The 15,105-nt window shown below is 43.7% G+C and overlaps 1 protein-coding gene across 9 annotated transcripts in view; it reads right to left on the minus strand.

The window, feature by feature from the left end:
* LOC108442230 (vacuolar protein sorting-associated protein 13B) overlaps positions 1-15,105 on the minus strand; it is a 401,016-nt gene that overhangs the window by 203,764 nt on the left and 182,147 nt on the right. For all 9 annotated transcript variants that reach the window (XR_005129589.1, XM_037534077.1, XM_037534078.1 and 6 more), the window contains exons 26-27: positions 12,423-12,591; positions 7-121 (exon numbers count right to left, since the gene is read on the minus strand). Coding sequence is in view for 8 of the 9 variants with exons in the window: in XM_037534077.1 (XP_037389974.1) it covers positions 7-121; positions 12,423-12,591 (284 nt within the window). In the remaining variant the exon portion in view is untranslated. The remainder of the gene's footprint in view (positions 1-6; positions 122-12,422; positions 12,592-15,105) is intronic.

The following is a 15,105-nucleotide window of genomic DNA, read 5'->3' on the forward strand; positions in this document are numbered from 1 at the left end:
TCCTACCTGCTCCTGTAGTGGTCGATATTGAAGCTGCCCACTTTACACTTCACCTTGGTATAAACATCCTGCATGTCAACTGATGCACTGAGGTCCTCGAGCTCACCGATCACACAGATCTCTGAAACCATGCACATCACTCTCTATTACTCGCACACTCAAGCGATTTTAAACTTGAAAGTTACCCTATATTTTATAAAGATCTTGTATCTATGTAACTGAAAATACATAATTACACCACAGTTATTGCTTCCCTGATATGCTTTGATTTCAAATGGATTGTAAAAATTCACTGAGACTCTGCAGACTTTCAAATTCCTGTTTATGATTTACTGAACAAACAATTACATTTGTTTTAAACAGGAGCAGAAAAAGCAGGTTTTGTAACAGCTCATCATGACTGGCTTAGACAGATTTAGCCAACCCACTTGTCAGTGAGACCAAAATGTTGCTACTTCTGACCACATTTTTACTTGTCCTGCTGTGCTGTGATCAGTAATAGGCTTTGTATGTTTGTTTGCATGTGTGCCTTTCCACTACTGAAGGCCAATGTCAAAACTCTGTCAAACATTGCAGTAACATTGTACGTCCAGTGATGCTCTCTGCTGTCCCCTGAGCATATTCTTGTCCTGTGGCCGAGACAGCTGTGCTCTGTACGGTCAGAGAGCACAGAAAGAGGGCTTTCTGCTTCCTCTGATATATCCGCACCACCAGTACAGAGCAGCCCACAGAGAAGCATGTAGAACCTCACTTTTTCAGTCCTGATGGAGGAGGGTGTTTGAGCCAAGTTTCTTACAGGACAGTGTGTAATGCTACCCACTGATTTACATACCAATACTGGGTGCAGCCAGACAAAATGATGACGCTGCATTCAGTACAGTTGCAGTGTGACAGTATAAGAAAGGTACTATGCAAGTGTACACTATTTAAAAAACTATTTAAAAAAAAGAGAATGTAGCAATTGATACGTTTATGAATAGATATGGCCGTGTGATTCATGAAACAGAGAACTGTTTTTTTTTTTTTTTTTGTATTAAGGTCATTTCGTTTTTTACAACCTATACAGGGCATATTTACTTGGTGTGAACTATGGTTACACAATTTTCTTTTGTAGTTTTGAGTAAATGTGTATTGTAAATTCAGCCTTAATTTATATGGAACATTCAAATTAGAGTTGGCACCATCTGAATTTGTGTTCTGAGGCATTTATTGTATTTTTATGTGGATGAAGCACTGATGGGTTTGCTGATGTGGGTGAGACTGTGTTTCTACTGAAGCTAGAATTAAATGTTGGTCAGTAACCCCAGGTACAGATGAATAAATAAATGTAAATCTAAACATCACTGCACTCTGCCACTCCTTATGGCTGTTGTGACCTTCCTCTATTCAATGACAATTAGTAGTTCATGCATAGCTAGCTGTTGGTAAAATTGGTAAATTGGGCTGGACTTGGCCTATCCATATTCAGCCTAAGGACTTTAGGATGGAATTTAAATTTGTTATATAACATTGAGTTTTCAGTTTAAAATATTATGCTGTTAACCTGAACCTCTAAACTAGTTTAGAGTATTTTAGTATTTGCAGCAGGTTTGTGAAATGCAGTTCAGGTGTAGTGATTTTGAAAGTGACTGCGTTTGGAGCTTGTTTATGAATTTGCAAAGTGTTTTTAATTGTATTATAAATAGGGTCTTGTTAGCCACCGTACGCATGACACACACACACACACACACACACACACACACACATATATATTATTTATTTATTTTTAAGAAAGAGGAGTATGAAATTGTCCAAAATCTCTTGGTCTGCTGAAGCATTAAGACTTCCTTTCACTGGAACTAAGGTGACGAGCCCAACTCCTGAAAAACAACACCACACCATAATCCCCCCTCCACCAAACTTTACGCTTGGCACATTGCAGTCAGACAATTACCGTTCTCCTGGCAACCGCCAAACCCAGACTCGTCCATTGGATTGAGAAATGGAGAAGCATGATTCGCCACTCCAGAGAACAAGTCTCCACTGCTCTAGAGTCCAGTGGCACCGCCTTACACCATTGCATTTGATGCTTTGCACTGCGCTTGGTGATGTAAGGCTTGGATGCAGTTGCTCGGCCACGGAAACCCATTCCATGAAGCTCTCTATGCTGTTCTTAAGCTAATCTGAAGGCCACATGAAGTATGGAGGTCTGTAGCAATTGACTCTGCAGAAAGTTGGTGACTTCTATGCACCTCAGCATCCTCTGACCCCATGCTGTCATTTTACGTGGTCTACCACTTCGTGGCTGAGTTGCTGTTGTTCCCAATTACTTTCACTTTGTTATAATACCACTGACAGTTGACTGTGGAATATTAGTAGCGATTAAATTTCACAACTGGACGTGTTGCACAGGTGGCATACTATCACGGTACCATGCTGGAATTCACTGAGCTTCTTAGAGCCACCCATTCTTTCACAAATGTTTGTAGAAGCAGTCTGCATGCCTAGGTGCTTGGTTTTATACACCAATGGCCAAGGAAGTGCAGGTGAGCAGCAGTACAGATTTACTGTCCTCTGAAAATAACTCAACACACAGCCATTATTGTCTAAATAGCTGGCACCTTGCAGTGAGCATGTCCAAATTGTGCTCAAAGTGTTAATATTTTGTGTGACCACTATTATTATCTAGCACTGCCTTAACGCTATTGGGCATGGAATTCACCAGAACTGCACAGGTTGCTACTGGAATTCTTTTAGACTCCTCCATGATGACATCACAGAGATGGTAGATAATAGACACCTTGCGCTCCTCCACCTTCTGCTTGAGGATTCCCCACAGGTACTCAAATGGGTTTAGGTCTTCCTCAGCAAGGCAGCTGTCATTTTGGAGGTGTGTTTGGGGTCGTTACTGTGTTGGAAAACTGCCATGTGGCGGTTTCCGAAGGTAGGGGATCATGCTCTTCTACAGAATGTCCCAGTATATGTTGGAATTCATGTTTCCCTCAGTGAATCGTGGTGTTTGGTTAGTGTAGTGGTTAACACCTTTGCCTTCTACGCTGTAGACTGGGGTTCAATCTCCGACCAGGGCAAGCACCCTACACTATACCAATAAGGGTCCTTGGGTAAGACTCCTAACACCACCTTGGCCTACCTGTGTAAAATGATCAAATTGTAAGTCGCTCTGGATAAGAGCGTCAGCAAAATGCCATAAATGTAAATGAATCGCAGCTCCTCAGTGCGAGCAGCACTCATGCAGCTCCGGGACCATGATGCTACCACTACCATTCTTGACTGTAGGCAAGAGAAAGTTGTCTTGGTACTCCTCACCAGAGCACCACCACACATGCTGGACACCATCTGAGCCAAACAAGTTTATCTTGGTCTCGTCAGACCACAGGACATGGTTCCGGTAATCCATGTTCTTGGACTGCTTATCTTCAACAAACTGTTTGGAGGCTTGTGTGTCAGCTTTAGAAGAGGCTTCATTCTGGGATGACAGCCATGCAGACTAAGTTGATGCATTGTGCAGCGTATGGTCTGAGCACTGCCAGGCTGACTTCCTACTTTTTCAACCTGTGGCATCACTGATGAATCTATTTTTTGAAGCCAATCTCTGGATATGATGCTAAAATTGTGGACTCAACTTCTTTGGTCTGGAAAACTTCTGTATGACCTTGGGCACCGTAGCTCAGTTTCAGGGCGTTAGCAAGCTTCTTACAGACTAGGCCATGTTTGTGGAAAGCAAATAATTTTATTTCTCACATCCTCAGAGTTATTTGCCATGAGGTGCCATGTTGAATATCCAATGGCCAGTATGAGTGTGTATTATATATCAACCCACACAAGTGGCTCAGGTAGTGCAGCTCATCCAGGATGGCACATCAATGCGAGCTGTGGCAAGAAGGTTTGCTGTCTCTGTCAGCGTAGTGTCCAGAGGCTGGAGGTGCTACCAGGAGACAGGCCAGTACACCAGGAGACGTGGAGGAGGCCGTAGGAGGGCAACAACCCAGCAGCAGGACCGCTACCTCCGCCTTTGTGCAAGGAGGAACAGGAGGAGCACTGCAAGAGCCCTGCAAAATGACCTCCAGCAGGCCACAAATGTGCATGTGTCTGCACAAACGGTTAAAAACCGACTCCATGAGGATGGTATGCGGGCCTGATGTCCACAGATGGGGGTTGTGCTCACAGCCCAACACTGTGCAGGACGTTTGGCATTTGCCAGAGAACACCAGGATTGGCAAATTCACCACTGACGCCCTGTGCTCTTCACAGATGAAAGCAGGTTCACACTGAGCACATGTGACAGAGGTGACAGAGTCTGGAGATGCCGTGGAGAGCGATCTGCTGCCTGCAACATCTTTCAGCATGACCGGTTTGGCAGTGGGTCAGTAATGGTGTGGGGTGGCATTTCTTTGGAGGGCCACACAGCCCTCCATGTGGTCGCCACAGGTAGCCTGACTGCCATTAGGTACCGAGATGAGATCCTCAGACCCCTTGTGAGACCATATGCTGGCACGGTTGGCCCTGGGTTCCTCCTAATGCAGGACAATGCTAGACCTCATGGGGCTGGAGTGTGTCAGCAGCTCCTGCAAGATGAAGGCATTGAAGCTATGGACTGGCCCGCCAGTTCCCCAGACCTGAATCCGATTGAGCATATCTGGGACATCATGTCTCGCTCTATCCACCAACGCCACGTTGCACCACAGACTGTCCAGGAGCAGGTGGATGCTTTAGTTCAGGTCTGGGAGGAGATCCCTCAGGAGACCATCCGCCACCTCATCAGAAGCATGCCCAGGCGTTGTAGGGAGGTCATACAGGCACGTGGAGGCCACACACAATAAAGAGCCTCATTTTGACTTGTTTCAAGGACATTACATCAAAGTTTGATCAGCCTGTAGTGTGTTTTTCCACTTTAATTTTGTGTGTGACTCCAAATCCAGGCCTCCATTGGTTAATAAATTTGATTTCCATTGATGATTTTTGTGTGACTTTGTTGTCAGCACATTCAACTTTGTACAGAACAAAGTATGAGAATATTTCATTAATTCAGATCTAGGAAGTGTTATTTGAGTGTTCCCTTTATTTTTTTGAGCAGTGTATATTTATATATATATTTATATATATTTATATATATATATATATATATATATATATATATATATATATATATATATATATACACACACATATATATATATATATATATATATATATATATATACACACACATATACACATACTCCTTTTCGACACTTATTCAATTGAATGCACTACAAAGACAATATATTTAATGTTCAAATGGATAAACTTTATTGTTTTTTTGCAAATATTCACTCATTTTGAATTTGATGCCTGCAACACGTTCCAAAGAAGTTGGGACAGGGGCATGTTTACCACTGTGTTACATCACCTTTCCTTTTAACAATACTCAATAAAGTGTTTGGGAACTTAGCACACTAATTGTTGAAGCTTTGAATGTGGAATTCTTTCGCATTCTTGCTTGATGTACAACTTCAGTTGCTCAACAGTCCGGGGTCTCCGTCGTATTTCGCGTTTCATAACGTGCCACACATTTTCAACAGGAGACTGGTGAGAGAAATTAAGCTTCTATCTTCTGACCTGAGGATGGTCAGCTCCCTCCATTGTTTGTCCTATCTGCTGATCTCAGGTGGTCAACAAACCCTTTGATTGCCGACCATAAGGTCACACAATAACCCTCCAGGATGGCAACCATCAAGGAGTGTTGATGTTCGCCATCCTTGCAGGGAGTCGGCACCTCTGTCCTTTTGATAGGGTAATCGCCGTCCCCATGCTTAACCCCCTCTTCTTTATCATCCTCATCCCCCTCGCATACCCCTGCTTAACCCCCTCTTCTTTATCACCCTCATCCCCCTCGCTTACCCCCCCCTAAAACTCCTCTTCTTCACCTTTATCCTCCTCCCACAACTTACAGTGTATATAAGGTCCTCCTAATATATCCCTAATCAAACTGGCTGTGATAGACTGGCTGCGATCGACTAAGCTGTGCCACCATTTCCTGTGTGTCAATAAAATCAAGTCTACGCGAAGGTCCCCTGACTTCTGAATCCTGAAAGCTGAATTTCTAACACTGGTCTGGACTGCAGGCCAGTCTAGTACCTGCACTCTTTTACTATAACACCACGCTGTTGTAACACATGCAGAACGTGGCTTGGCATTGTCTTGCTGAAATAAGCAGGGACGTCCCTGCTTATAAAGACGTTGCTTGGATGGCAGCATACATTGCTCCAAAACCTGTATGTACCTTTCAGCATTAATGGTGCCTTCACAAGTTACCCATGCCATGGGCACTAACACACCCCCATACCATCAGAGATGCTGGTTTTTGAACTTTGCGCTGATAACAATCCGGACAGTCCTTTGCTATTTGGCCCAGAGGACACAACATCCATGATTTCTGAAAACAATTTGAAATGTGGACTCGTCAGACCACAGGACACTTTTCCACTTTGCGTCAGTCCATCTCAGATGAGCTTGGGCCCAGAGAAGCCGGCGGCGTTTCTGGGTGTTGTTGATATATGGCTTTCGCTTTGCATGGCAGTTTTAACTTGCACTAGATGGAGCGACGAACTGTGTTCACTGACAATGGTTTTCTGAAGTGTTCCTGAGCCCATGTGGTAATATCCGTTACAGAATGATGTGGGTTTTTAATACAGCGCCGCCTGAGGGATCGAAGGTCACAGCCATTCAATGTTGGTTTTCTGCCTTGCTGCTTACTTGCAGAGATTTCTCCAGATTCTCTGAATCTCTTGATGATATTATGGACTGTAGATGATGAAATCCCTAAATTTGTTCTCAACAATGTTGTTCACAAAGTGGTGAACCTCACCCCATCCTTGCTTGTGAACAACTGAGCCTTTCAGGGATGCTCGCTTTATACCCAATCATGACACTCACCCGTTTCGAATGAACCTCCTCACCTGTGGAATGTTCCAAACAGGTGTTTTTTGAGCATTTATCAACTTTCCCAGTCTTTTGTTGCCTTCTTTGGAACGTGTTGCAGGCATCAAATTCAACACGAGTGAAAAACAATAAAGTTTATCAATTTGAACATTAAATATTTTGTCTTTGTAGTGTATTCAACTGAATATAGATTGAAAAGAATTTTCAAATCATCATATTCTGTTTTTATTTATGCTTTACACAACATCCCAACTTTATATATATATATATATATATATATATATATATATATATATATATATATATATATATATATATATATATCTTTCTCTCTTTGGCTCCACCTCCAGCTCCCACTTTCCCACTCAAAACAAAGTACACCTGTGGAACCCTTGTTTCCCTATTTAAATTTTATTTAGAGTTTAATAAAAATACTGATTAAAAAAATGTATTTAGCGTTTACCAGAGTTACTAAGCACAGTCATAATTATTGGTATTGTGTTACTTTTTTATACAGATATATGATAAAATAGATATATCATAGATAGATAATAGATATAAGATATATGATCATATAGGGTGTTAAGCTAACGCTGCTTGAAAGGAGATCAAAATACTCGATACTGCCTACATCTCTTGAGAGCACATTTAGTGCTGTCCTTTTTATTACTAAAACAACAACTTCACAGTGTTAACAGTGAGTATCACGGCTATCGGTTTAATTTATCTCTGGATGGTTGTGCTTGCTTTCAGAAACTTAGCTAAAAGATATGAAGAAATAAGCATTCAATACCACATTAGTATTATTTGATCAAATATTTTCAATTAAGGTATTTACATTAAAACATCTTTAAATCTGAAAGATTCCAGGGGCCTGTTGGTCAATCTTGATCTTACTTCTGTGTTATTGTGTTTTTTTTTTAATGAAGTTACAAGCCTAAAAACACTTGGCATTTGGGTTCATACCAATCTGCTGCTTGTCAAGTGTGTTTTTTTGTTTTTCTTTGTAATGTACTGTAATGAGGTAAATATCACCTCTAAAGCAGTATTTAAGGTGGAATAGACAGTCTGAATAATAAGTCTAATCTAGTTAGCTTCTTTAACTGAATTGGATTTTGATGTACAGTACTGTGCGAAAGTAACAGTAACCCAAGACACATTTTCAAAATCAATTTATTTGTGTAGTGTGTGTTTATTTGCTGAGAAAAGTGTTAATATTTGAATAAACAAAATTTATAGAATATTAATTATGATATATATATATACACACACACATATATATATATACACATATATACATATATATATATATATATATATATATATATATATATATATATATATATATATATATATATATATACACATACATACACACACACATATGTATATATATACACACACACACACACACACACACACACGGTATATAATCATATTAATAATACATTGTGATTTTATGGATGTTGGTTTGTTTGTTTAATCATTTTCAAACCTCTCCTGAGGAAGCCCAGTCAGTGACCAATCAGTAAATTGTGCTCATGATGTAATTGATGATATTAAAAAGTCTCTGTGGTTGCTCTGAAGGTGTCAAGGAAAAAAATGGACCCAAGAAATTCTTGTTATTTTTTATTGTTTTTATGTTTATTTGAATTATGAATATGACTTTATTCTAATGTATATTGTGATATATTGTTTAAATGTAATTGTGTAAATTGTTTAAAAAAAAAAAAAAAAAAAAAAAAAAAAAAAAAAAAAAAACCTCCCATCGACCCACCACCGATGGGAGGGGCAGTAGTAGGGGTTCGGTGCATTGTGGATCGGGCAGTGTCCGAAGGCATGGGCCTTGGCGTTCTGATCCTCGGTTGCTGAAACTGGCTTTTGGAACTTGGAACGTTACCTCACTGGCGGGGAAGGAGCCTGAGTTGGTGCGCGAGGTTGAGACATACCGGCTAGATGTAGTCGGGCTCACCTCAACACACAGCTTGGGCTCTGGGGCCAATCTCCTTGAGAGGGGCTGGACTTTTTTCTTTTCTGGAGTTGCCCATGGTGAGAGGCGGCGGGCAGGTGTGGGCTCTCATATAGCCCCTCGACTCGGCGCCTGTATGTTGGGGTTTTCCCCGGTGGACGAGAGGGTAGCTTCCCTATGCCTTCGGGTTGGGGAACGGGTCCTGACTGTTGTCTGTGCTTATGCACCGAACAGCAGTTCAGAGTACCCAGCCTTCCTAGAGTCCTTGGGAGGGGTGCTTGAAAGTGCTCCTCCTGGAGACTCGAATGTCCTACTGGGGGACTTCCACGCTCACGTGGGCAACGACAGTAAGACCTGGAGGGGTGTGATTGGGAGGAATGGCCTCTCTGATCTGAACCCGAGTGGTGTTCAGTTTTTGGACTTCTGTGTAAACCACAGTTTGTCCATAACGAACACCATGTTTGAACACAAGGATGTCCAAGTGCACATGGCACCAGGACACCCTAGGCCGCAGTTCAATGATTGACTTTGTAGTCGTGTCATCGGACTTGCGGCCATGTGTACTGGACACTCAGGTAAATAGAGGAGCTGAGCTGTCAACTGATCACCACCTGGTGGTGAGTTGGATCAGGTGGTGGGGGAAGATGCCGGTCAGACCAGGCAAACCCAAACGTATAGTGAGGGTTTGCTGGGAATGTCTGGCAGAAGAACCTGTCAGATTGATCTTCAACTCACACCTCCGTCAGAACATTGACCAGATATCGGGGGAGGTGAGGGACATTGACTCAGAACGGGCCATGTTCCGCTCGTCCATTGTTGAAGCGGCTGACTGTAGCTGTGGTCGCAAGGTAGTTGGTGCCTGTCGGGGCGGTAATCCTCGAACCCAGTGGTGGACACCCCAGGTGAGAGATGCAGTCAAGCTGAAGTAGTAGTCCTACCGGGCATGGTTGGCCTGTAGGACACCAGAGGCAGCTGGCAGGTATCGACAGGCCAAGCGTTCTGCGGCTTCAGTCGTTGCCAAGGCAAACCCCGGGTGTGGGAAGAGTTCGGTGAGGCCTTGGAAAGTGACTTTAAGTCAGCTCCGAAAAGATTCTGGCAAACCGTCAGGCGACTCAGAAGGGGAAAGCAGTGTGCCACTAGCACTGTATATAGTGGAGATGGTGTGCTGCTGACTTCGACTGAAGACGTCATTGGGCGGTGGAAGGAATACTTTGAGGACCTTCTCAATCCCACCAACACATTCTCCAGTGAGGAGGCAGAGTCTGGGGACACGGGAATAGGCTTGTCCATTACTGAGACCGAAGTCGCTAAGGTATTTAAGAAGCTCCTTGGCGGCAGGGCTCCAGGAGTGGATGAGATCCGTCCCGAGTTCCTCAAGGCACTGGATGTTGTGGGGCTGTCTTGGCTGACACGCCTTTTCAACATTGCGTGGACATCGGGGGTGGTGCCACTGGATTGGCAGACTGGGGTGGTGGTGCCTCTTTTTAAAAAGGGGGACCGGAGGGTGTGTTCCAACTACAGGGGAATCACACTCCTCAGCCTCCCTGGTAAGGTCTATGCAGGGGTACTGGAGAAGAGAGTCCGGCTTATAGTCGACCTCGGATTCAGGAGGAGCAGTGCGGGTTCCGCCCTGGTCGTGGAACACTGGACCAACTCTTTACCCTCTCCAGGATTCTGGAGGGTTCATGACAGTTTGCCCAACCAGTCCACATGTGCTTTGTGGATTTGGAGAAGGCATTCCCCAGGGTATTCTGTGGGAGGTGCTTCGGGAGTACGGGGTACATGGCTCTTTGCTACGAGCCATTCAGGCCCTGTACAAACAAAGCAGGAGTTTGGTTCGCATGGCCGGCAGTAAGACTTGTTTCCAGTGAGAGTTGGACTCCGTCAGGGCTGCCCTTTGTCACCGATTCTATTCATAATTTTTATGGATAGAATTTCTAGGTGCAGTCAGGGGATGGAGGGTGTCCGGTTTGGTGACATCAGGGTCACATCGCTGCTGTTTGCAGATGATGTGGTCCTATTGGGGACATCAGGCCGTGAACTTCAGCTTTCACTGGATCGGTTTGCAGCCGAGTGTGAAGCGGCCGGGATGAGGATCAGTACCTCCAAATCCGAGGCCATGGTTCTCACGCGGGAAAGGGTGGAGAGCCCTCTCTGGGTCGGGGATGAGCTCTTGCCTCAAGTGGAGGAGTTTAAGTATCTTGGGGTCTTGTACACGAGTGATGGTACAAGGGAGCAGGAGATTGACAGGCGGATTGGTGCTGGGTCAGCAGTGATGCGGGCTCTTTACCGGTCTGTTGTGGTAAAGAAAGAGCTGAGCCATAAGGCAAGACTCTCGATTTACTGGTCGATTTACGCTGCTTCTCCACGTCGAGAGGAGCCAGTTGAGGTGGTTCGGGCATCTTGTTAGGATGCCTCCTGGACGCCTCCCTTGGGAGGTGTCACAGGCAAGTCCACCGGGGAGGAGACCCCGGGGAAGACCCAGGACATGCTGACGTGACTATATCGACCCAGCTGGCCTGGGAGCGCCTCAGAATCCCTACCGGGGAGCTAGTGGAAGTGGCTGGGGGAAAGGGAGGTCTGGGCCTCATTGCTCAGGATGCTGCCCCCGCGACCCGAACCCCGGAGAAGCGGAAGATGATGGATGGATGGATGGATGTTTAAAAATATTGTTTAAATGTAATTGTGTAAATTGTTTAAAAATTTGCTTAGATGCCTAAATATTTTGCACAGTATTGTATGTTAATATTATTGCATACATCTCTTTGAAAGTGGTTCATCTAATGCATTACTTTCTACAACTTGGAAAAGTACGTCCAGTGTTGAATCTCATTTCAGCATGCATCTTTTTATTAATTTTTCTTGGCAGCACAGTGTGCTTTTTCCCCACAGGATTAGAACCTGGTAGTGCAGGGTGCTAACCGAATTCTGCTATGTTTTCTTAGTCAAGCAGACTCAAAATGGAAGAGTAATGTAGTATATAGGAGGGTGTTAAAAAGGTCCGTGTAAACACAGACAAGCTCTATGCTCCACCCTGCAGTTTTTCAGACAGGGGACCCTAACACACCTGTGCTGATGCCATTGCTAAAACTTTTTTTTCCTATCTAGTTATCTGTACAAATAATAAATCAAGGAATGCACCATTACACCTTAGACAATGTTCTGTGAATCCTATCCAATCTTGCACCAAAAGAACACGAGCAGGTGGACAGGTAAGTTATGTTGGCAGGCAACAGAGTAATCCCCAACCCCCACCTTCCCTTTCTTGTACTTTGCTCCTTGTAACTTTCAGTTTTTTTTGTAAACGTTTTAGACTGGGCAGGCCCTACAACAGCACTAGAGGAGTAACTGACAGTCATACACTGTTTCCATCAGTTTGTGGGAATGCATCTGTGAACAAAATCTGAAAGGAGGCGTAAACAGACCTGCTCTGAACTCACTGCCTTATTAAAAGCATTATAGGTGAAGCACTTCAGTGCTGGCAGACTTCAAGCTCCAACTGTTTCAGCAGCTTAGAGGGTAAGACATGTACCTGTCTTGGTGGTGGGGTCTAGAGAGAACAGTTTGACGGTGAGTTTTGGCAACATCCATTGCATCCACAGGCTAACTTTTCCACTAGTCCCCCCGATATTGTTTGTCTTCTGCTCCAGTGTCACAGCCTCGCAGAATACAGGGTCCTCACCAGCAGGCAGGGAATCACCCTGAGAGACAAACGCAATAAACAGACAAAGCAACATAAACATTTGTGTAACGCTGTTGTCCTGACTCAAACCGGGCCTTGTGCATGAGAAGAAAAAAAAATAGGAATCATTAAATTAAGATCTGAAAATTATTTAAAAATATATATGTGTGTGCGCCAGACTAAGGAGACTAGAAGCAGTTGGAGTCCTCTAATACAGATTGACACTTGGGGTAAAGCTTTAAGGTGGAAGACAGTGTTTTTTGCATGTTTGTGTGTGTCCTACAGCCCTCTCTCCCTAACTTATTGGGGTCTGCCATGCACATATGATGACAACACACAGATTCTTATTTGGTTTCTTTTTGTATTCAGCTTTCTCTCATATTTTCCAAAACTCAAATTTGCCCATGAGTGTGGGAAGGCCAGTGGGCTGGTAACAAAAAGTGAGTGTTCAGCTGCTGGGGGCTTCTTTAAGAGCAACACCTCCAGACTAAGCTTATCAAGACCTGCCATACTAAAGTATATGATCATGTATGAATGACTTGACAAACTTATGAATGCATATGAGTATATGTATGTGAGCAAAGGACAGCATATCATAGCTAATTGTCAATTTTAACTCTAACTGACAACAAAAACAAATGAGTGGACTAGGGTAGATCTTTGGAAAAGGAAGAACAAGGACAAAATGCTGAAAAAAGTATCTCTGAGAGAAAGAAAAGTAACTTCTTGTCTATGCTTACTCAACCACTGCAGAAAACATGCAACAATGTCTAAGCTACTAGTTCAAATGATCCAAACTCAGCCTAGAAGCTGATACACAGGCAACAGCAATGCTTGAACTGGGTCAAGGGAACAAAATAGCAAAGATCCATTAACCACATGAAACCCCCCCTTTCCCTCTTCCAAATACACGCATGCACGCGCGCGCGCACACACACACACACACACACCTCTGTAAAAGGCAGACTGTAAAGTACACAGTGGAATTCCTGAAGTGTGTGCTAGCAGAGGCAGGTTTATTTTCTCTATGCAGTTTGTCTACTCTCATCAAGGAGAGCAAACAATGTGTCGAGAGAAAGGGAGTGTAAGTGCGCATGTGTGTAAGGGAGAGAGGTGTCAAGAGAGAGTTTATCTGCTGGTGGGACTGTGTGTGTGTGTGTGTGTGTGTGTGTGTGTGTGTGTGTGTGTGTGTGTGTGTGTGTGTGTGTGTGTGTGTGTGTGTGTGTGCGTGTGCGTGTATGTGATCAGAGAGGAGAGCAGAGGCTGACTTATCCAAACAGCTCCTGCATTCAAGCTCAATCATCCAGCTTCCCTTGGGACCAAATACTTCTAATGTTCACGTTAGTACTAACACTCACAAGTGGACCTGTCATAGCACAACCTGCATTCCCCTCTCTCTCGCGCACGTGCACGTCCCCCTCACCCTGACACACACACACACAATGTAGTTGTACTGCTTTGACCATGTTCTCTACCACACTGATGAAAGACTCAGCCTGGGTTATTATCATCAGTAATACACTAATGGTGCTGATCTCATCTGCACGCACACGCACACACAAGCAAACATGCCAACACACCAGCACAAAAACCCTGGAGTCTCCCCTTACTAATTTCAGTGTTCTTCCATTGTGTTTCCCATGAGATGGCGTGTTTATGGCAGAATATAAATACTCTTTATTTTCCTTCCATTAGCTTCAGGTTTACACACAATCAGCATGAACTTACAGAAATCAAACCAATGTTTGTATCAATGCAAAGACCCAACACACCACACACGCTACACCAACACGACAGCAGTCCATACACAAATACACATACTCTGTAAATGTGCAAGTGTTGGCAGAGCAAGAAATGCTGCAGTGCATTCCATGAAGTTCTGTGCACTATTCTTGAACTAATCTGAAGGCCACACGAAGTTTGGAGGTCTGTAGCAATTGACTCTGCAGAGAGTTTGGCGTCCTCTGTGCACTATGCGCCTCAGCATCCTCTAATCCCACTCTGTAATTTTATGTGGCCTACCACATCGTGGCTGAGTTGCTGTAAGTCCGCTTTGTTATAATACCACTGACAGTTGGCTATGGAAAATTGAGTAGCGAGGAAATTTCACGACTGGACTTGATGCACAGGTGGCATCCTATCACAGTACTATGCTGGAATCCTTTGGCAATATAGTGTATATATGTTTAAGTGTGCACGCAATCAGGTTGACTAAGGGGCTGTAGGTGGTGGTGCTGTAATACTGGTTTACAGGCTGATGGTAGATTGTATTGACAGAAAACCGATTTTCTCAACTTTGCCATGGACTGTTGTGGTGAAAGGTTGATTTTCTAGGGACCCATGGAAGGCAAATGACTTATAGTTGAAGTCCACAAAAAAGTGGAGGACTAGAGCATCATCCAGCATTCCATCTGAAATGAATAACAAATTGATAAAGCTCTCCTGTGATAATTTTTTTGTTTGCAAAAATGACAGTCACCATGCCAATGTTTCCCTTAGTTGCATACTGCTATCAGACACCGAACAATGCTTT

Source organism: Pygocentrus nattereri, chromosome 24 (genome assembly GCF_015220715.1).
Source record: "Pygocentrus nattereri isolate fPygNat1 chromosome 24, fPygNat1.pri, whole genome shotgun sequence".
In the NCBI taxonomy this organism is placed as follows: Eukaryota; Metazoa; Chordata; class Actinopteri; order Characiformes; family Serrasalmidae; genus Pygocentrus; species Pygocentrus nattereri.